This window comes from Odontesthes bonariensis, chromosome 5, assembly GCF_027942865.1.
Source record: "Odontesthes bonariensis isolate fOdoBon6 chromosome 5, fOdoBon6.hap1, whole genome shotgun sequence".
NCBI classification, from domain to species: Eukaryota; Metazoa; Chordata; class Actinopteri; order Atheriniformes; family Atherinopsidae; genus Odontesthes; species Odontesthes bonariensis.
The window spans coordinates 6,830,025-6,853,263 of record NC_134510.1 but is presented as its reverse complement, the minus strand read 5'-3'; the positions used below and the strand labels follow the sequence as shown (position 1 = coordinate 6,853,263).

General features: G+C 40.4%; 1 protein-coding gene across 1 annotated transcript; it reads right to left on the bottom strand.

The window, feature by feature from the left end:
• Positions 1–282: 282 nt before the first annotated feature.
• On the bottom strand, positions 283–10,685 carry LOC142379642 (14-3-3 protein zeta/delta-like). Its single transcript, XM_075464707.1, has 6 exons — positions 10,578–10,685; positions 8,159–8,470; positions 5,318–5,441; positions 3,905–4,068; positions 3,723–3,818; positions 283–1,347 (listed from the first exon to the last, which is right to left on the bottom strand). The coding sequence occupies exons 2-6, from the start codon at positions 8,459–8,461 to the stop codon at positions 1,291–1,293; spliced, it is 744 nt and encodes a 247-aa protein (XP_075320822.1). The 5' UTR covers positions 8,462–8,470; positions 10,578–10,685; the 3' UTR covers positions 283–1,290.
• Between the last annotated feature and the right edge of the window lie 12,554 nt (positions 10,686–23,239).

The window sequence follows — 23,239 nt, the reverse complement described above, 5'->3', positions numbered from 1 at the left end:
TAGTATCATTAATGACATCTGTGCTCCTTATGTGGTCAACACGTCTGTCTATTGAATTTAAATTAATTGAATACCATTGACAAAGTCCCAGTTGGGGAAAAAAAAAAAACTCACTTGAGGCTTTACAACTATATAGAGGTTGCCTTATAACAGCCTCAGTCTTTGTTGTAGTGTTTAATATAAAATTGGGCACTTAGTTGATGTGGATGCTCAATACAGCAAAATATCACAAAACAGGTTTTAAAACCTGTGAACTTGGGGTAAAAAAAAAACACCACAAGCTAAACTTTAATTATTTTTTTAATTCCAATTACATGAAATCACACATTTTCCCCCAAATAACAGTTATGCTCGTGAGTTAAGTATGAAAATCAGCCCAACAACCATCCTATCTTCTCCACAGACTATCCTTTTAACAGTTAATGAAAAAAAAAAAAAAACCTAAACCAAGACCCCCCCCCAAAAAAACAAAAGACAACCCATTTTGAAAAAGCAGTTACTACATAAAGTTGGGATTTGTTTTTACTGCAGTGCTGATACAAAACAGTAACAATACAAGTTTGTGTGCTCTTTTGTTCATGAAATTTTCTATACCTCGTAATTGATATACAGAAATACAAAAGCAGCCCCCCAGCACGTTAAACAAAAAAAAAAAGAAAAGCAAACATCGAGTAGCAGGTCGAATAACTAACAGTAAATGGAATGTAACCCTTATAAGAAAAAAATCTTGCCCTCCATCTCCAGCACTCCCCATTACACAACCACTGTGTTCACCTCTTCTGTAATTCCTCCTGCTTAGTACTCATAGCAGCCGTTCAGTCAGATGCAAGAAGCTGGCTCTTGTTTTCAAGAAACCATGGATGCGTTTTCAAAAGATGAATTTACTCAAACAGCACCATTCATAACTGGGATACACATAGTCATGATATATTTTTTTTACTCTAAACTTGCTGCATGTTTCACAAGCAGAGAACTTTCCCTCTCACCCAGCACCGTAATAATCCAACACCACTCTAGATCTGACTCGGAAAGGTCAACAACCAAGCATCCAACCCCAAATGCAGATGAACCCTCCCACCACACCGTGTAAAAACTCACCCTCCCAGCCCATCCCCTTTCCCCACAGTTACTACACAATAAAATAGTAAACCGAAAGGAATGAGATGAGTAGAGGCTTAGAAAAAGATTGAGAGTTGGATGTTGATAATGAGGTGTTCGCAGTGTTGATGATCATGATGAAGATGACGCGGGATGATGGCGAGCAGACAGGAATGACTACGGGGGTCTGGTTCAATCTCTGGGTTCCTCTGCTTCCTCTCCCTCAACTTGGTTATCAGAAGTCCACAGCTGAAGAGAGATGGGAGGACAAGCGGGACAGGAAGCAGCAAGAGGGAAGAGAGGAGGGTCAGAGACAGTAGAGCAGACATTCAATGTTCAATTACTCTTATTTATTTCTCTTTATATTCTTTTATGTATTTTTAATGCTTCTTACACTCCCTGCTGAAATGCTTTTATTTTATGTAAAGCACTTTGAACTGTTTGTACATGAAATGTGCTATATAAATAAATTTGATTTGATTTAAATAGATTCTCGTATTGTACAGTCAAGCTTTAATAACACAATCGGTGTTCAGCCTGCACCCCCCTGGGGTGTTTCCACACCCGTTTCCACTGGACCGTCTGGCAATAAACCCTCATTTCTCTAGTCACTGAGTGCTCATGTATTTCAGGGGCTATTTCAGGAGCTTTTCTTTTTTGCATTCATTGAATGCTGATAAAACAGCTGATATGAGTCTTTTCTCTGTGAGAGCTTAAAGGGGAAGTTCGTTTTTTTTTTTTTTTTTTTAAACCTGGATCTTATTTCTGGCATAAAATGCGTTCATCTACGTACCGATAACAATTTGGTGAAAGTTGGCGTCCTTCATTCGATCATCGAGATCCACGTATATCCATATAACAGGAGTGAACAGGGCATAGACAATACAGCCTCTAAATAAGGCATTATCTGTCTTTATTTCACCAATTGAGAATGAGGAGTCACGTGACTCCGGTCGGCCATGTTGGCAGGAGACGCTATTGGTTGCCAGGGGCAACGCCATCTGAACTTAACGGAGGCGCGCCTATATATTACAGATATCTTCCCGCATTTGTCATTTCGGCAGGACAGAGACGAATACAAAAAAAAAAAAGAAAGAAAGAAAGCAAAGCAATGCAGAAAGATAAGGCGAAAGAAAAGGGACCTTACAGGGACAAGCTTATTACAAGCGCAAAGCAGCGGTATTTGGAGAAGTAGGAGCAATCCGGCATCTCCTCATCAGGTCAGACGCCTGCTCTCCCTGATGCTGCTTCCATTTAGGAAACCTAAAAAAATGTATTTCGTTGTTCCTGTTTCCCAAACGTATTATGTGAGGTACTGGAACAGTTCTTCACACAGCAGTGATTTCCAGGCATGTTCTTGCAATTCCGCACTGTTTAAACTTACTGATTTAAAAACACACGCGTACACTGTAAACGAACGGAGAGAATGGCGTTTTCACGCTAGCATCCTGCCAACATGGCGGATAGGGGCGGGGCTCTGTACTATGACGACAACTCCTCATTCTCAATACTTTATGGCCCTGTCACACTGTTGCGTATGAGAGAAGCGCGAAAAGTCCTTGAAAATAAAGAATGACTAGCGTATGAGTAGCATATGAACTGCGCATGCCCAGCGTACGTTTCAACGCGCCTATATCAGCAGCCTTTCCACATTGCTCCATTATTGCAGTAGACGACGCGCTATCAACATCTCTCGAGACATTCATCTCGATCATGCCTCCCAAGAAGCAATCGTCGTTTGCCCGGGCCCTGGGCCGAGGAAAAGGCAAAAAAACACAAGAATCATTCTCACCCAAACCTGCTGAAATGCCTGATGCACCTGCGGCTGATGAGTTACATGCTTCTGAGCGATCAAGATCCCCAACTCCTCCTCCTGACCGCTCCCGTGAATCGTCGGTTGCCTGCCGCCTCCATCTCCGCAGACGGGCGGAGGCTATAAATACTCTAGCTGTACGGTACACCTTCATGGCAACATATGGCAATTTATGTCCAGCGTTCTCGACCTATCAGTAACGTACCTATATCGTACTTCTAGCGTATTCAGCGTATGCCTAGCGTATGCTTAGCGTATTAACCATACGCACAAAAGTTTTGAGCATGTTCAAAAAAGTATTTCTGCCTCAGCGTATGCCAACGTGCTTGAAACGTATATGCCTATGCCTAACGTTCCCCTGGCGTATGTCAGCGTAAACCAGCGTATGAGTGATAATTTTCATACGCAACTCATATGCTTCTCTCATACGCAACAGTGTGACAGGGCCTTTAAGACGAATGAATGAATGAACGCGTACTATTGCACTGTTAGTTCAGAGCTGCTGTGTTGTTGTTATTGGGGGGCTATCGGCGGCTTTCTACAAACGCTCTACTGGGATGACATCATCGACGTGCGCTGCTGCAGCACAAGTTTTTTTTTTTGTTTGTTTTTTTTTTAAACTTCCCCTTTAAGTCAGCCTTAGGTACAAGGTAAGTCATCAGTAAGTCAGTAACCAAAAAGATAATGTGCAATAGTTCTGGTAAAAAAAAAAAGAATACTTCAAAATCTCTGGTTGTAAATTGTAAATGAGACTTGTTACAACAACATATACGTTACTGAACATGGTGCATATTAAGAAAAGGCAACTTACTGTCAAGTTGTCTCTCAATAGCTGCATGATTAGTGTACTGTCTTTATACGATTCTTCACTCAGTGTGTCCAGCTCTGCAATGGCATCATCAAAAGCCTAAAGGAATAAAAGCACATTTTTAACAGGTGGGAAAAACAGCCCATATATGTTTAGGTTTAAGTTATGTGGCATTGTGAACTTACTGCTTTGGCCAGTGCGCAAGCTTCTTTAGGTGAATTGAGGATCTCATAGTAGAACACTGAGAAATTGAGGGCGAGGCCAAGACGAATTGGGTGCGTGGGCTGCATTTCCTTTATGCTGATATCAGAGGCCTGTTTGTATGCACTCTCTGAATCCTTAATAATGTCTGAGGGGGGGGAAAAAGCATGACAACTATGTAAAAACTGTAGAGACCAAAGTAAGAAAGTATTTAATGATTCGGTGTAGAAAATAAAAAAAGTTTGTGCGCAACCAGCTACAATTCTGCAGTAAATCCTTTAACAGCTGTGATGATTGTCAGCTTCTCTCAAAAAGTAATCGTTTCATATTTTTACAACCATTTTATACATTGTAGTTGCTGTTGAATTGAAATGTATTATGCTTCACCAAAACGTAAGAGAAACTACTGACTGACTACACCTTGTGGTGGTAAATAAGCATCTTTTTTTCTAATGTTGGATGGAAGCCACCAGGCAAGTGATTATTTTAGTAAAGTGCCAGAATGTGAGCTTTCAGATTTGGATCTTCACAGCCACAAGGACGAAGTGGCTCAAGAGGGTAAAAATAGCTGCATTTTGACCAACAGCACCCGGAACCTAAAAGGCACGGGAAGCCGTTTTTCAGGGAACCAAAAGACTATTTCAGTCCTGGGTCGGTTGCCTTTCTACGGAGGTCTGGGTGTCAGGGTAGATTAGGCAAATTAAGTCATCTGAAATGTGTTGCTCCACTCCATCTGAGCTAGCGATAAACACTTTTTTAGGCCTAAAATCTCTCCACTGGAATTCTTTTCAGCCCCTGGTTGCTGTGGTCAAAACGGAATAGCCGACTAAAAGTCCCAGAAAGACTGTTTTGGAAAAGATTCCTGCAGTGGAAATGCAGCTAATGAAATCCAAAAGAGACCCTAAATAAAAGAGGTACATGGTAACAGTAAACAAAAAAAAAAAACATAAAAAATAAAAAAATAAATAATAATAATAAAAAAAGATTTGCCCTAAAACATGAAATTCTTTCGAGATGTTAAATGTTGAGAGGGTAAATAAAGCAAAGTTTAACTTTTGATTGGTTGTGGCGGTGGACTCGATTGGGCCAACCTAATATTCACATTCACAACACTTTTTTAGTAACTTTCATGTGATTATAGCATATCTAAGAGAAGATAACGAGAACATATAAGGGTCTGCAAGTCTTTTTAGTGGAAGAAGGCAGAGGAAGACACTAAGCAGTTTTTGTTGAGCTGTGACCAAAACATTTGTTACTGTAACCAGTGTTCAGTGAAAAAGTCATATTTTCAAATTCTATCCATTGCAAAAGTGTTATACAAAAGGCTATATTGATAGTGTGTTATGAGTGACAAAAAGACACCATGACAGATTAATGAAAAGGTCTTGAACATGTACTTGTTTTTTCGTCTCCTGTAGCCACCTCAGCCAAATAGCGGTAGTAATCTCCTTTCATTTTCAAATAAAAGACTTTGCTCTCTGCAAGAGTTGCTTTGGGAATGAGATACTTGTCCAAGAGACCCTGCGGTAGAAAAACAGAAAAACAATGCAGAATTTTAGGTAAGAACACACATCAAGGTATCTAATATTAGAACTTCTCTAAATGACAAATTACTTTTTTCTTTTCTTCTTAAACAGATTGCTACTCATTTACCACTTTAATTTCACTTATCTACAAACCCCACAGGAGCGGTGGTTGTAATTTTCAACCAGCATTTCAAGGCATCTTTTCTCATCAGATGCAAATATCTGTAGAGACAAGCTGGCTACCTCCTATTGCCTCTGGGCTCGAGACTAAGAATTTGGCTGAGAGAAATCACAGATGCTTCAGGGACCACTGATGGGGAATGGATCTATGAGGGTGAGGGAGGAGAAAGGGATGGGCTGAACAGACGAGATAGTTGAGAGAGGAAAGGATGGTGGGGACAGATGGGCAGGATTTGGAGGATGGATGAAAGCTGGTGGGAATGGAGAGAGCGAAAAAAAAAAAAAAAAAAAAGAGCCAGGCTTGCTGAACTCCTGATGAGGAAATGGGTCACACAAAACCAAGCATGGTACTCTACAACACAAACATGCACTCCTTGATGGGCTGTTCAAATTGCCAATTTGAATTCAATCTGTAGGACATCATATGATCTGACTAATCAGTGGCAGGGGTTTACCTGAGCAAACGACAAAGTGCAAAAATGGGGTAGTTTGCTATGTTTAAGTGCTACAGGACAAAAACGATTAGCACTGCTTTTACAGATCCATCAATACTTCATTTCAAGGGAAGAATTGATCTCTTCATGGCTTAACCGTGTTTTTCCAATGTAGTTTCTATGCTGGCATATCAATGTTTTTCGACCCAGCAGTCATAGGAAAGATCTGTCATGCAGAGTTTAAATGTAACAGAAGCTAAATTCTTCATGGCAGTGGTGATAAGTTGGGGAACCTGCCCAGATTTTTTAAATTAGCAAAGCTTCTTGATTTCTGAAAGTATGGACTGACACCTAAATGCATGGACCAGATTAATGCTCCTCTCAAAGGGAGAGTTATATAATAAACTAAGCCTGGACCCAAAGGAAGTAGACAAAGTCACAAGATGAAAAATGCACAGCTTTGCTGAGAAATATAAATCTGACATCTCTGACTAAAGACTCCAGTATGTGATGATAGATAGCACCAACTGGCATTCAGAATGGATGAGACGTGAATTTTTTGCAATTTTGTTTTTGTAAAATCCTCTTATGTACACGTGCGTATTTCAAGTGCAATGGAATAAACAAGGCTGACAAGAGCCTGTATTTGCTGAATGCTTTTAAACTAGTATAAGGGACCAGGGAAACCCTCTGGGATCTGAATGTAAAACTGGGCCACTGACAAGGGCATAGCTAAAATCAGACTACCACTATGGCAATGTAGAGACTAAATGAAACATACCACAATCTTAACAGACAGATAAGACCTCTGGAAATTTGTGGACATTTACATGGATGTCATACTGCTTCTGCGGGATACACTGTAAATTCAATCATTTGGAGGGGGGAAGATAATTGGATCAAACATTTCTGTTCCCATCTCTGAAAACGGGCCTTTTGACTAACATTCAAAACAGGAATCAACACTCCTTTTAACCTCGGCTGAATGAAACTCAAACTAGTTTACATCAAGAATACATGAACTCGTCACACACTTCTAATCTATCCATTTTACTACCATCCCTTTCTTTCAAGCTCTGTAAGGCTGTTGGCTGCAGTGGAGGTCAGCGATGCAGAGTGTTGGTGGGTCAGCTTCTATAATTATAGGATTAAGACTTTGTGAGTCATCACAAAGCAGATAATACACAAGCTGAGTAGCAGAGGTCCTACTGACGGTTGAAGTATTTAAAACATGCTAAATAGGTAATATTAATTTAACGTTACTAAAATAAAGAGTGACTGAACTGGTAAACATGTAGAAAACAGGCTTATTGCATTAGCCAAGCTGGATGTCTTGACTTTGGGGAAGCAGTGTCCTTACTCCCCCCATGATGATGAGCAATCTTCATGTCTTTACACTTTTATTTTTCCATTTTCAAACTGAAAATGGGTTTGGTAGCGAGCTTAAAGGACGAAATCTATACAAGCCTTTGGTAAATCAAATAATGGGAAATACAATGTGAAATTGGAGCCTAGTTTGACAGTGCTTCATAAAATTATTTCCTGAAGCTATTTTTCTAGTAGTGAGGGGGAATGTAGAGAGCCTCACAGGGTTACAACCAATTTGGAGGATGTGTAGCATGCACTTTCAAACGGGGAGATTTATATAATCAAGTTAATAGCCTAATGTCCTCTTTATTGTGATGTTAGTAGGTGTTAACTTATTAATGTGATGCTGTGGTAGCGAACTTTATTAGAACCACTTTCAGTATGTTACTCTATGACCACAACTGTTAACCCAACTACAACACAAGTGATTTGAAGAGCATAACATCCTGCAATTTGACGCATTCTTCGTTCATTCACTTAATTTTAAGACATGCAGCTCTGTATGTAAAATTTAGCATTACATGTTTGTTGGTTCCATGTCTAAGTTTCTAACTGACTTTCAATCTTTAAAGTATGAATTCAATGCAATCTATGTTCTTGCTATTGACTGCATCCTGTTTTTCATACTTGTGATTACACAAGTACAAGACACCAGATTCTTCTTCTCCATCATGGGGAGAAGAAAAAGCCATTTAAGTCAACAGCTGCTGTCCAATCAAACAAATCTCACCAGAACATCATTGCAGATGTCTTTCAGCTCTTTCTCAATCTTTTCTCGGTACTCTTTGGCCATGCCCTGCTTCCTTTCACTGCCCTCCGCTTTCTGCTCGATGCTGGACACCACACGCCAGGAAGAGCGTCGGGCACCCACTACATTCTTGTAGGCCACCGACAACAGGTTGCGCTCCTCATTTGACAGCTGCTCACTGTCCTCCGTCACAGCTTTCATTGCTGCAGCCATGTCATCATAACGCTCAGCCTGTTCGGCCAATTTGGCCTTTTGTACCAGTTCCTTCTGAGGTGCCTCGCTCATGACTGCTCACTAGAGAATGGAAAGCAAAGAGGAAAAGGAGAAAGCTGAAGGTTAATTAAGCAGCAAGAGAACACATTTGATGGTACCAATGTATAAGTTCAAATAATTAATAAGCAAATCGTAAAAGTTCTCATTTCCAAGAAACATCTAGAAGTAAAACCGGGATATAATGTATCAGGAAACATTTGTGTTAACTCTGAAAATAAAAAACACAAATAGGTGTGAATCCTTGGATGTATTTGGTGTTACTGTTTATCTGGCCACCATTAAAAGTAAAACAGTTACACACATGGAAGTTTAAGGCTATGGAATTACTGGGAGTGTGAGCACAACTAAACATATTCACTATGTACTCAAACTAAAGAAATTAGGAATGTTTGAGTTAAAAATTAATTTGTTACTAAATAACAAGAAAGGGGAAGGACAGAAGTAGTTGCACTTTTAATCAGAAACAGTCCAAGCATTTTAATTTAAGAAGTGGTGAAATCATTAAACCCTGCATTACCGCAACCATTATCAGCCTTTCAATTTACAGTCTGTAAGAGCACAAAAACTGTATAACAGTTGCACATAACAGGGTTAAGACATGTAGTCGTTTAAACACACACATGGGTACATCGATAGCACACATCCGTTTGACCCATGAAAGATAGCCAGCGGGCTAGCACATAATCAATCACTTCTTTTTTCTTTTTTTTTTTTTCCTTCCATTTCACAGTTCATGGTGTGAAACATGTTCAAAATCCATCCAGTGAAGCAGGGAAGAGAAGAGACAAAAAAAGAAAAAAAGAAAAGACTTTTCATCTATCATTCATAACCAATATAGAACTGGGAGGCCAAATAAACGATTCTACTGTTTCAGGCGGTTAAGTGGTAAGATTCCTGTCGAATAGAAGAGCACATGTACGGAAACACCTCAGCTATGCGATTGAAAAAAAAAGAACTAAGTTTCAACCGGAATAGGCGGACGATTTCCTCCTGGTCGTTACGCCTCGAGTGAATCCACTTTCGTGGATATATAATACAACAAAAAAGTCGTTTAAATGTATGGTTTAAGTCGCGTGTAAATAATAATTTTTTGCTAAAAACAATCCATACCGCAATCTCGGTATGGTTAGTTGAGCCAGTAGCTGTCCAGCCTCCAGGGTGAATGTGCCCCCCTCTTTCTCCCAAACATACGCACCACACCCATCTCTGTACCTGTGGCCTGACTAACAAGCGGAAACCAAAGTCTTCAAAGTGCATTTAGACGTGGCAAACGATTACCAACGTCTGTGCTTCCTGGCTAAAAACCGACCGAAAGGCACTGCTCGTAAACAGACGGGCAGATTTCTGGAGAGAAAAATCAGTTCAATAAATGAAAAACAACGGCTAGGCCCTCGTGACCCGTTTCCAGTATGGCGCCAACTATTTCCTGAAACAGAAGCTCTCAAAGTCAGTTTTACAAACGGTCTGGACGATTCAAATTTTCAAAGTTTCTCTGCCATTCTAAGCCAAGAAACTTAAATAATGAGACGCCTTAAAAACACGTGCATAGTATAACTTAGCTAGCTGTCCATTAGGTGAAAATTGAATTTATCTCGATTTATAGTTTTAATAATACACAATGTAATTGGCACATAACAATAAAAAACCAACGTGTCAATAATGTAATAACTTTGGGCCATCATTAGTAAATATGCCAACTGAGAATAAATGCCGAGATATATCTATTAGCGATACCAAATACTTCACAGGGCCAATACATTTCCATCACAATTGCCCTATCAAGGTAAGAACATTTTTAAAATGTCATTTTACAAACACATTACTTCAGTAAATAGCTTTTACGTTTGTAGCCACAGCGGCACGACGGCTTCAGCCCGTAACACCGACACACCTTTCCCGTTCCCCGTTTAATGTCCTCGTTTCAAACCAGCCATTAGACACATCCCAACTGTAATGTTAGCCGTGCTAGCTATTGTTCTTTAGTTTGATGAGCGCCGCTGCCACGCTCATCCGCACGAGCAACAACGAGATTCTATTACCAAAAGCTATTTTCGATTTTAAATAGGAAACCATGTGAATTATTTACGCAAACTCAAAAGTGCTATTTTCACATTTAGCCATTTCATACCTGAGTACTAGCAGATGTCGGCGTACCAAGGTACAGCTGATTCTCTCAGACCTTCCGAGTGAATGCAGTCAACGGGGTTTCCTTCCAATCACACCGGTCCAAGACACAGCCGGAGCAGGGAAGGACTGACGTCAAACGTTACCTAGGCAACAAAACGTAAGGGGTTGTGGGAGTTGTAGTTAACCACTTGGCATAACTCCGTAGCCTTTACTTGAACAAAAGTATTAAATCTTCTGTCATACTCCTGAAGCATCACTTTACAACAATATATATATATCACAGGTACTTCTGATTAAGTTCACCATGTTCACCAACAGCCACCTCACCATATCACAGTTACGTTGACAAAGAGGGGGCCTGTTCAAACACAGATTTCTGCCTTTCTGTAAATTCCTATCTTCTGTTTTATCAGAACAGAGGCTATGTAGTTACCATCTTTGGAGAGGCGGTGCCAAAATGTGTTCAGTTCCATTTTTCTTACTAAAGAACCAAGGTAGTACAGTGTTCTATGTAATACAAAAACAAACGTTGTTCATCGACATAAAACTATTTAACAGAGTAGCTAAGGGCATCACAAACTAGAACACAGGACATAGATACTGTATATCTTCCCTAATAGAAAGTACTATTTCTGCATTCTGGTTGGTTTCCAAGGGGAGAGAGTGGAGCTATTTTTGCCTTGTCACATGTTTCCCCCTTGGGCCAAGATTTCAAGCTTGTAACCTATTTAAGGGCAGATCAGATAAGTATCGGCTGTAGCGATGCACAGGCAGTAAAGCAAAGACAAAAGAAAAAGAAAATATTGTATTGTGGTTTAGGAAGGGTGAAACTGCACATTAGGAATATTCCACCTCATAGGGCAGAAGAAACAAAAGAGCCAAGGGATGGGAGAGAAAGGCCTTAAAACCTGTTTGGTCAGTTTTCACTCAATACATCAAGCGTGTCTTGAAAGCTCATGACACAGACTCACAAGTTATGAGAATTCAGGTGTTACATAAGTTTATGATAGTCACCAGGCTACAATATGCCAGAGCAATAGTAACATTTCTGAAGGAATGCAACAGTAAGTTGGAACACTGGTTACATTTCCAGTTAAAAGCAATTTAAGGTTATAAAGAAAAAATACTTGATTTCCAAACAGCGTAGAGTGAATTATGATTAGTTTGATATTTTATTTCAACTAAGTTTAACCATTAAAAACTTAAATCTTTAGATTGTTAAATAGTTTGCACCTTAACTTAACCTTTATCTATTTGCTATCTCTAGTCTTCACTGACCATCTTGTATTTAGAAAATAAGAACAAATGTGGAATTTGATGCCAACCACACATTAAAGAAACACAAGAAAAGAATTTTGGATAGAGGCATGCTTTACCATTGTGTTACATGAGCCTTCCCTTTCATTTCTCTTTAAACTGTTTGGGAACTGAGGATGCTAATTTTTGCAATTTAGCAAGAGGAATCGGGATACACTTTGGATGAATAAAAAATTCAGCTGCTCACCAGTCCATGATTTAAAGGGGAAGTTTGGTTCTTTAAACATGGACCTTATTTCTGGCATAATATATGTTCATCTACTCACTGATAACAGTTTGGTGAAAGTAGGCGTCCTTCGGACGCTATTTAGATCACTCGAAATCCGCGAAGATCTACATAATGGGAGAGAACAGGGCATTGACAATACAGCCTCTAAATAAGGCATTATCTGTCTTTATTTCATCAATACTTTAAGACGAATGAATGAATGAATACTATTGCATTGTTAGTTCAGAGCTGCCATGTTGTTGTTATTGGCGGCTATTGGTAGCTTTCTATACATGCACCTACTGGGACAACGTTATCGATGTGCTAAATAACAATCAAGTCAACCAATACAACAGTAGGTGCTCCATATTTGACGAAAACTGTATACAAATAATTAACTATAAGCAAACACTAACATGACAGTACTAAGGGCCCACAAACTATATACATAGGTCTCAAAACCACACACAGAATAAATACTAACTAAATGTTGGCAAATGGTGGCAGAACTGACACCAGAGCAAGGCTGGTGTCAGTTGAGGCTGAGAACACTCCCTTAATCCACTTGTCAAATCCAGAGGAGGCAGTTCCATCAAATAGAGCAATACCTTGGCCCCTCTTGTTCCATTACTGTAAACACACTCACCGAGATCTGCGAAACACAATAGGGGAACTCATAGAGGAACAGACTGAGAATTACTGCAGCAAAAAACATTTTGAATGACCTCAAGCCTGATTGACAGACTAGTCAGCAGATCTACCAGTTAGTATTATACCAGTAAATTGTTTCTATCAGAGAGAAGATTGATGGAGTCCTCCCCACTATTATCAGTGATGTATCATCAAGTACAGCAGCTTTAGAAGTATCTTTAGCACCTGATTTGTATTTAGACGGGTTTTGCCCAGTTGATCTCTCTGAGCTAACAACAGCAATAGTCTCTTCTAAACAGTCAACTTGTATTTTAGACCCAGTCCCAACCAGACTGTTCAAGGAGGTTTTTCCGCTTAATTGACACTTCCATATTGGATTTGATCAATCTGTCTTTGTTGACAGGATATGCACCTCAGCCTTTTAAAGGTTGCTGTAATTAAACCTTTACTTAAAAAACCTACTTTTGATTCAGAAGTGTTAGCTAATTATCGACCTATATCCAATCTCCACTTTTATGTCTGTGTGTGTGCTTGTCCTGTTGGATCTCAGTGCTGTATTTGATACGGTCGATCCCAGTATTTTATTAAAGAGACTTGAACATGTTATTGGGATTGCATTAGGCTGGTTAAAATCATATTTATCTGAAATATTTCAGTTTGTTCTTTTAAATGAAGAATCTTCCTCACACACCAGAGTAAGTCATGGAGTTCCTCAGGGTTCTGTGCTTGGACCGATTCTTCTTCCAGTTGTACTAATCTATAAAACCAGATGAGCCCAATAGGTTGGTCAGACTACAAGCATGTCTTAAAGACATAAAGACCTGGATGACTCAGAACTGTCTGCTTCTAAATTCAGAAAAAACTGAATTTGTTATCTTTGGACCTGAGCGGTTTAGGGAGAAATTGTCTAGCTATATAGTTACTCTAGATAGTATTTCCTTGGCTTCTAGTTCTACAGTGAGGAACCTTGGAGTTATTTTTGACCAGAATTTATCATTTGACTCGTATATAAAACAGGTTTCTAGGACTGCCTCCTTTCACCTTCGTAATATTGTTAAAATCAGGAACATCCTGTGTCAGAGTGATGCAGAAAAACTAGATGGCATTTGTTACTTCAAGATTGGACTACTGTAATTCTTTATTATTGGGCTGTCCCATATATTCTCTAAAAAGCCTTCAGTTGATCCAAAATGCTACAGCCAGAGTTTTGATGAGAACTAACAGGAGAGATCATATTTCTCCAGTTTTAGCTTCTCTTCATTGGCTCCCTGTTAAATTCAGAATATAATTTAAGATTCTTCTCCTCACATATAAAACTCTTAATGACCGAGCTCCATCATATCTTAAAGATGTCATTATAAGATGTTTTCCTAACAGAGCACTTCGTTCCCAAACTGCAGGTTTACTTGAGGTTTCCAGAGTTTCTAAAAGTAGAATGGGAGGCAGAGCCTTCAGTTATCAGGCCTCTCTCTTGTGGAATAAGCTGCCAGTAAATGTCCGGGAAGCAGACAACCTTTCCACTTTTAAGATCAGGCTTAAAACTTTCCTTTTTGATAAAGTTTATAGTTAGGGATGGCTCAAGTGATCCTGAAACATCCCATAATTGTTTAATTCATTTAAATTATTTTATTTGTTTCTCTTTATGTTCTTTAATGTATTTTAATGCTTCTTCCACTCCCTGCTGCAATGCTTTTATTTAATGTAAAACACTTTGAATTGCTTGTACATGAAATGTGCTATACAAATAAATTTGATTTGATTTGATTTGATTTAAGCTGCTATAGGCCTAGACTGCTGGGGGGCCTCATCTGTCACACCTTTCTTCACTTTACTCTCTTTTTCCCCTGTTTAATTTCTCAAATGATATTATGTACATGTGACATTATTGTGGTCATTAACTCGTGTTTCCCTGTTCCAACAGATATCCTTTGAATGGTGTTACAGTGGTTTTTTCCCCTCTTTTCTGTCCTCTCAAACCCCAGCTGGTCGAGGCGGATGGCCACCCTTCCTGAGTCTGGTTCTGCCAGAGGTTTCTTCCTGTTAAAAGGGAGTCGTTCCTCTCCACAGTCGCCTCAGGCACGCTCAGGACGGGAGATTGGACTGAAGACAAGTTTCGGTGCAATCTGTTGGTTTCCTTAGCTAGGAAATTGTTTTTGAATTGACTCTATATGAATGAATTGAATTATTTTATAAATAATTATGATTACAATTAATTGAATTCCAATTGGCTTGAATTGGACTTTATCATTTAAGTGCCTTGAGATGACAGTTGTTGTATTTGGCGCTATATAAATAAAAATGAATTGAATTGAATTAAGCTGCTATAGGCCTAGACTGCTGGGGGGCATCATCTGTCATACCTTTCCTCACTTTACTCTCTTTTTCTCCCTCGTTTAATTCCTCAAATGATATTATGTACATGTGACATTAACTCGTGTTTCCCTGTTCCAACAGGTATCCTTTGAATGGTGTTACAGTGTTTTTTCCCCCTCTTTTCTAGCTTCTCAAACCCCAGCTGGTTGAGGCGGATGGCCACCCTTCCTGAGTCTGGTTCTGCCAGAGGTTTCTTCCTGTTAAAAGGGAGTCGTTCCTTTCCACAGTCGCCTCAGGCACGCTCAGGAAGGGAGATTGGACTGAAGACAAGTTTTGGTGCAATCTGTTGGTTTCCTTATCTAGGAAATTGTTTTTTAATTAGCTCTATATGAATGAATTGGATTATTTTCAAAATAATTATGATTACAATGAATTGAATTCCATTTGGCTTGAATTTGATGATACTATTTAAGTGCCTTGAGATGATATTTGTTGTATTTGGCGAGATATAAATAAATTGAATTAAATTGAATTAAATCTACCACAACAGAAAAGATGTCATATGATGACATCGTCTGATAACCATCTCCCAATGAATATGTAATTCGCAATAAATGCTGCACCTTCATCCATGGGATTGTTGTCAAAAGGACATGCCATGTTCGTGAAAAAAGTCGTCTCCTACTGTGCCTAATGGACTTCTAGAAGTAGAACTAGGCTACACAAAACTCGCTCTGCTGACTCAATGAATGAGGAAATCAAATGGCGTGTGTGGCTGAAAGAGGGCAGAGACAGAGAGAAACTCGAGGTTTCTTGAATAAAACCTGGTCCCGACCACGTTAGGTTCATAGAGCCTGTTACTACGGTAACTGACCGAGAGGTTAAGTTACCTCTCTTTGTGAAACAGGCTAGAGTTACCCCTCTTTCCCTGGTTTGAGTTACCTCCCTTTGTGAAACGGAAAACTCAGAGTTTCCCTCATTTCAGGGTTAATAAACTCAGAGTTTTCACTAAACCTGCTTTGTGAAACGGACCTCAGGGCAGCAACAACTGGTAAATTTTTCACAGTCAAATCATTGTTTAAGCATATTAGTATGACACACAATCTTACTGTCCTACTCGAATTTCGTTCAGATAACTGTCCTTCTGTTTTAGTCTGCATTCGCACATGAGTCGGGACCTGATAGGGACTGATGCGGCGCGCGCAGCTGTCTGCGTCAGTGACGTGTTAGCCGTAGCCGTTTAGCGCTACATCCAAAAACAAAACAAAACAGAAAGAAGGAGAGAAGAAAAAACAGCACAAAGAAGCTAATATGGAGAGCGGGGAGGCCACTGTGTTCATGGTTTGCATGATGGTGATATTAATCATGGACAATCGCATCAGGCGTCTAATATCGAGGCTGGAAGAGCACACAGAGAGTCAGGAGACGATACTTTTTCATTTCATGAAGGAAGAAAGGAGAGCAAAGCGCTGCAGACAAAGGAGACCAGTGTAAGTTTAACTTATTAAACACCCGCAGGTTGTGTCCGTTTCCTATGAGGAAACATTTCAGCCGTGATAGCATGACATGGGGCGTAGCTACCGACCACCAAACACCTCCGTCAGATTCGTTCTATAGAACCATCAAAAGACCCGACCTCGGAGAAGGAGCTAAATAGTTACAGGAACTGAGGGAGATAGCCCCGAGTTCCTGTGTGTCCGAACACGGGAGAAAACGGCCCCGCGGATTAAATGGTTATTAGAACTGCCAAAGGTTCCTACAGTCCGAAAGCGGCTATTATATGAATCAAGGGCTTACAGAACAGTTTGCCTGTACAACCACCTGACTGGAATGTTAACTTCACATACTTTTTGTCCTAACATGTCTCTCTTTTTGTGTGTGTGTGTGTGTGTGTTTGTGTGTTCTTTGCAGACATCAATGAGTCATCATGAGCCAAATTACAACCATGATGAAGATTATCTCTTAATAAACTAACACAGTCAAGAAGGTTGTTTTTATAACTGGACTTGGACTGACCAACATGATGGACAACACACAGTTTGGCAAAATTGCAACATAAAGTCTATGCAGTCCACGTCATGGACTAACAAAGGGCTTTCCTTGAACAGCACAGCAACCAAGCAGAACCACCAAAGCGGTTGCTCAGTTAGTGAACATTTCAGATCAATCTTTAATCATCCTACACTACAATACTCAAAAGATCCCAGACAAGCCTGCATTTATGATAGGAAACAGCTCACAGACAGCAACACAAAATGGGAGATACATCAGTTTAAATATAACGTTTTGTTAAAAAAAAAACAAAAAAAAAACAAGTTGATGTCAAATTAATACAAAAAAAAAAAGAAATATGGCAAAATAGTTAACTTCTCTTGTAAGCTCTCACAGGCATTCATTTTTTATCCATATCTTCACAGATGCAGCCCACTAAGAAATTTAAAGGGATAGTTCGCCTCTTTTGACATGAAGCTGTATGACATCCCATATTAGCAATATCATTTCTGAACATTGACTTACCCCCTGCTGCGTCCTGTGAGCAGAGTTCCAGCTGAGTTTTGGCGTCCACGAAGCTAGTCCAGCTAGTTGGCTGGGGCTTGAAAAATAAAGCATCTTGCTTCTCAAAAAAATATGCGTTCAAAAGAGTAATACATTTGCATCACAAAATCGTTCTCGATGAAAAAGTCAGACCTCACTTCACTTGGCGCTATTTTTGCCTCCTTTGATATCAATGCGTCCAATGTAAAACTATGCAGACCAAAGAGCAGACCGAGCACTCCCCTGCTTCCGAGCAGCAAACACCGTAACAGGTGCGGCTATCGCTAGGTGGCTTGACGCGTTTATGCGTTTTTTTGACTGTTAAGGATTGAATTTTTTTAAACCTTTACCTGTACGTTGTCTGTTTTGGTTGTAACATCGGTTGTCCTCCACTTCTGGAATTAAACTTTGGATCTTGGAATTCATTAGATTATCATTTATGGTGCAACTTATATCAGTTTGGGCAATTAAAGAATTTCTAAAAATGTGTTTATATTCTACTGCAGTGTCTTACAGTCTGTCATTTCTAACGTGTTGGTCAAATACATATGTATTGAAAGCTTTTCCCACCCATAAAATGTGACATTGGTGGGAATAATCCTGGCATAACTGCTTTTGCTAATTGCAGATTTTATCTTCATTATTCATAGGACTTGTTTCTACAATAGTTTCAATGTTCATTTGCAAACTTCCAACAACTGACCTTTGAGACAACGATAGCAGAAAGGTTAGCTTCAACTATGTCTAGTTGTTACACAGTAGAACATGCACCAGGAGACTGCTGAATTTTCCTAAAGGAGATTGCTGTCACATGGAGTTTTGATGAAGTGTGTTTGGTCTTCCAAACTTAAAGTAACCTCCACCCTTTCCATTAAGTGTATATAACAAGTTAGATTAAGAACTAATTAAATGGCTACCTGTAAACACTTAACCTCCTGGTTGTTTAGCACTATTTTATTTTAGTTTAGATAATCTGTGAGCTCAAATCTCAATCTGGACCATACCTTCTTATTTTAGGTGGCGTCCATATTTTCTCATTCTGCTCTTTTAGGTTCCTTTTCTTTAAACAACAGAAGAAGGTTTCATCTTCAACTTAAGGCACTACATACAAGAATGCATAAATACATGTTTGATTGATGAAGTTACAACTATAGTTTAGGGAGAAAGTAAATAGAATCTTAATCAACTAAATGGGAATGTGTACAAAATATTTTTTCTTTTATATCTGTACTTGTGAAATAAATATATACATCTTTGCTTTTCTTTTTTTATATCTAAACAGCATCCTTTGAATAATATATCAGCCTGGAAAAACTAAAAAATGTTCAACAAACATATCACAGAAAATCTCGTCTGTAACAAGCCTCTGTCTTGTAACCTATCGTGACTATTGTGGAGGGTTGCAGAAAAGGGCGGGATTTGTCTTCAGGGTGAAACAAGTTTTTGAAAAGGCCTGTTCACAAAACCAGTTGGCCCAGTAATTATGAGCCCAATGTGTATATAGTCACAAGATAAGTTCTGGGCTTCCTCCTCGGTTAAGAGTGTGAGAGTTATACAACTATAGAGCAAAGCAGTTTAGCCTTACTTGTGCCATTTCCACTATATAAATCACATCAAGAGTTAAACACCTCTGGAATAGTCTTGTCTGTCAAAGTTTGATTGATTTTTAAGGAGTTTGCTTTATTAGAAAGGTCAGCCTTTTATCTATGCTATTGCAAGATTGGTTTAATCAAACAATTTATTCTTCTACCCAAAATCTTGTTTTACAATGATATTTCTCTGGCATCATATCTGTCATCTTAATCATCAGTCTTAATCTTTATCATCTTATGTTCTAGAATGCGCTGCTGAGGGTGGCAGCACGTTGGAGTAGCTCTGTACCTCACATTGAGATTTTTCTTTTTTCTAAATTTCATTCCTGTTATTTCTTGGAAGAAATTGCATTTTTTGGACAACTGTTCCTTCCTGCCTTGGATGCTGTGCAGCTGGATTAATTTTTCCCAATACTTTTGTATATTTTACTCTTTTGTTATGATGCATAACCATAGCAACAAGGTGGTTTACAACAGGGAGCAGCTGATTAACATTGGAAAAGCAGAAATAATTCGACAACTGAAGCCAGAAATCCCACTGGAATTGAAAAGGAGGCGTCGTGGATGCAGAGCAGGAGCAAAGAGGAGAGAAAGAAAGAAGAAGTTCAAACCATCTCTGCCATCCGTCATCATGGGCAATGTAAGATCATTAGCTAACAAGTTGGATGACCTTCTAGCCTTGACAAGGACTCAGCAAGAATATCGGGAATGTAGCATTATGTGTTTTACTGAGACATGGCTACAGGATCATATCCTCGACTCCAGTGTCTCTCTGCCGGGCTTCCTGACTGTACGAGCAGATCGAGATTTAAAGAGTAGCAGAAAAAGGAAAGGGGGTGGATTGGCAGTGCTTGTCAACAACAGATGGTGTCACCCAGGACATGTTACTGTGAAGAGTCGTCTCTGCAGTCCTGACATTGAACTATTGGCAGTAAGTTTTCGTCCATATTATTTGCCAAGAGAGTTCACCAGTGTTGTTTTGGTGGCTGTTTACATTCCACCCTCAGCTGTTGCCGACACTGCATGTGATGTCATCAGTTTCGTTGTTGCTAAGATACAGACACAACACCCCAATTCTTTTGTGGCAATATCTGGTGATTTTAATCATGCCTCACTCTCTGCTACACTGCCAACTTTTCAACAGTTTGTCAGCTGCTCTACCAGAGAAAACAAGACATTGGATTTGTTTTACACAAATGTCAAGGATTCATACATTTTGAAATCAAGACCTCCCCTGGGTAAATCAGATCACAACCTTGTTTTTCTCTGTTCAGCATATAAACCCCTTGTCCAGAGACTACCTGTCACAAAAAAGACTGTTAGAAAGTGGTCACATGAAGCTGAAGAAGCCTTAAGGCTGATTCATACTCGGCGCGACCTCGCTCATACTAGCTGGTCGCAAATGGCGCAAACGGTCACGTGTCCCAAAATTCCGCCACGCCCCCCGTCGCAAGCTAGAAAATCCTCGCGCGGCGCAAGGGCGCGCACACAACTTTTTTTCTGACTTCACGCGCGCTCAACTGGAAACAGCTGACCAAGAAAAAGAAAAAATGAACACTGCAGAGACCGCGGTGACCGAGAGGGTGCGCCTCTACAAACATCTGTACGACACGTCTATGAAGTTACACTGGGACAACGTTAGACAAAGTTTGTCTTGTTGCAAAGGACGAACATTCCACCTTCTCTTCTGTTTTTGCCGCAGCCGCTTAGCTCTGAGATACATATACAGTTCTACACCCAGAGTAAATTCATTCCGCATCAGATGTGCCAGCCTCTGCTGACGTGACACCACAGGTGGCATTGTGTGTGCTTTCTTCATATGCTTTTCAGCTTGTTTCCTCAACTGTGACGCTCGCTGGTCTGGAGAGAACTGCAAATGTGACGCATTCTCGGCGCAAACTGCGCTTATGAGCTGAAGGAACTGTGAAGGGGCTGGCGCTTTCGATGACGTCATTAATGGTTCTCGAGCCAGAACAGTTGCGCGTTTGCGCCGAGTATGAATCAGCCTTTACAGGGTTGTTTTGATGCAACCGATTAGATTTCTCTTTGTAAGCCACATGGAGAGGACATTAATGCCATGACTGAGTGTGTGACTGACTATATAAACTTCTGTGTGGACAACACCATCCCCACCAGAACAGTGAGATGCTTCCCTAATAACAAACCCTGGATCACCAGTGAGCTAAAGTAACTATTGAACAAGAAAAAAAGAGCCTTTAGGGAGCGAGACAGGGAGTTACTGAGGAGTATTCAGAAGCAGCTCAATGTCAAGATCAGAGAGAGCAAGGAGGTGTATAGAAAGAAGCTTGAGAGTAAACTGCAGAGGAACAATATCAGAGATGTGTGGTCAGGAATGAAGAAGATCACAGGCCTCAAGCAGAGGGAGGATCGGATGGATGGAAGTCTGGACAGAGCAAATGAGCTGAACACATTCTTCAACAGGTTCGGTTCAGGAACAAGCTCACCATCCTCCCCTCCTGTTACCAGCCAAAGAGACATCCCACCCTCCTCTGACTCACAGCTTTCCTGTAACATCTCCACCTCCACCTCAGTCATGGATTCTTCTGCGTCCACTAGTTTGTCTTCAACCCAATCAGGAGATGCTGCTGTCCCCTTTGCCTCCCCCTCCCACTTTTCTGTTTCTAGAAGTCAGGTGAAGAGGCAGTTGGAGAGACTGAACCGGAACAAGGCTGCAGGTCCAGATGGTGTCAGCCCCCAAGTCCTGAAGGCCTGTGCAGAGCAGCTCTGTGGGATTCTGCAACACCTTTTCAACCTTAGCTTGACCCAAGAGAAGGTACCACTGTTGTGGAAGACATCCTGTCTGGTTCCGGTACCAAAGAAAACTCACCCTTCAGACATCAATGACTACAGACCTGTTGCCCTGACATCCCACATCATGAAGGTCCTGGAGAGACTCCTGTTGACCCACCTGTGTAAGCAAACCAGCACATATCAGGACCCCCTGCAGTTTGCTTATCGCCATGGAGTTGGAGTTGAAGACGCTATCATACACCTGCTTCAACAAACCCACTGTCATCTGGACAAAGCAGGCAGCACTGTGAGGATCATGTTCTTTGATTTCTCCAGTGCATTTAACACAATCCAGCCTGATCTGCTTCGTCTGAAACTCCAGAAGACTCAGGTGGAGGCCTCAACAATCACATGGATTAATGACTACTTGACAAACAGACCACAGTTTGTCAGACTGAAGAATTGTGTGTCTAACCAGGTGATCAGCAGCACAGGAGCACCACAGGGGACTGTACTCTCACCATTCCTTTTCACTCTGTACACTTCAGACTTCCAGTACAAGTCAGACTCCTGTCATCTACAGAAATATTCAGATGACTCTGCAGTTGTCGGGTGTATCAGAGATGGACAAGAAGCTGAGTACAGAGAGCTGGTGGACTGCTTTGTGGCATGGTGTGGGAACAATCATCTCATCTTGAATGTTAACAAAACAAAAGAGATGATTGTAGATTTCAGGAGAAACAGGGTCAGATCAAACCCTGTTTCCATCATGGGAGAAGAAGTGGAGGTGGTTGAGGAATATAAATACCTTGGTGTTCATGTGGACAACAGACTGGACTGGAGACACAACAGTGAAGCCATCTACAAGAAAGGACAGAGCAGACTGTACTTCTTGAGGAAGCTAAGGTCCTTCAAGGTTTGCAACAAGATGTTGCAGATCTTCTACAAGTCTGTTGTTGAGAGCGTCATTTCCTCTTGCGTCATCTGTTGGGGCAGCAGCATCAGAACCAGGGACCTAAAAAGACTCAACAACCTGATAAAGAAGGCTGGTTCTGTTCTGAGGACAACTGTGGAACCTCTGGAGACAATAATGCAAAGAAGGATTTTGCATAAAATCAAGAGAATTATGGACAACCCTGAACATCCTCTCAATGAGACTGTTATCAGAAAACAGTCTCTTCAGTCAAAGGCTTCTTCAGTTTGGATGCAAAACGGACCGCTACAGGAAATCTTTCCTGCCCACAGCCATCAGCATCTATAATAACTCCTTAATTTAATTGAGCTACATCAACATTT

Bases quoted from the DNA above. Each gene is read 5' to 3' on its own strand.
- LOC142379642 (XM_075464707.1), bottom strand. From the start codon at position 8,461: ATGAGCGAGGCACCTCAGAAGGAACTGGTACAAAAGGCCAAATTGGCC. The intron at 3,819-3,904 runs GTAAGTTCACAA...TTATTCCTTTAG, and splicing joins CTTGCGCACTGGCCAAAGCA to GCTTTTGATGATGCCATTGC. The intron at 1,348-3,722 runs GTAAGTTGCCTT...ATCTCTCTTCAG, and splicing joins TATTGAGAGACAACTTGACA to CTGTGGACTTCTGATAACCA.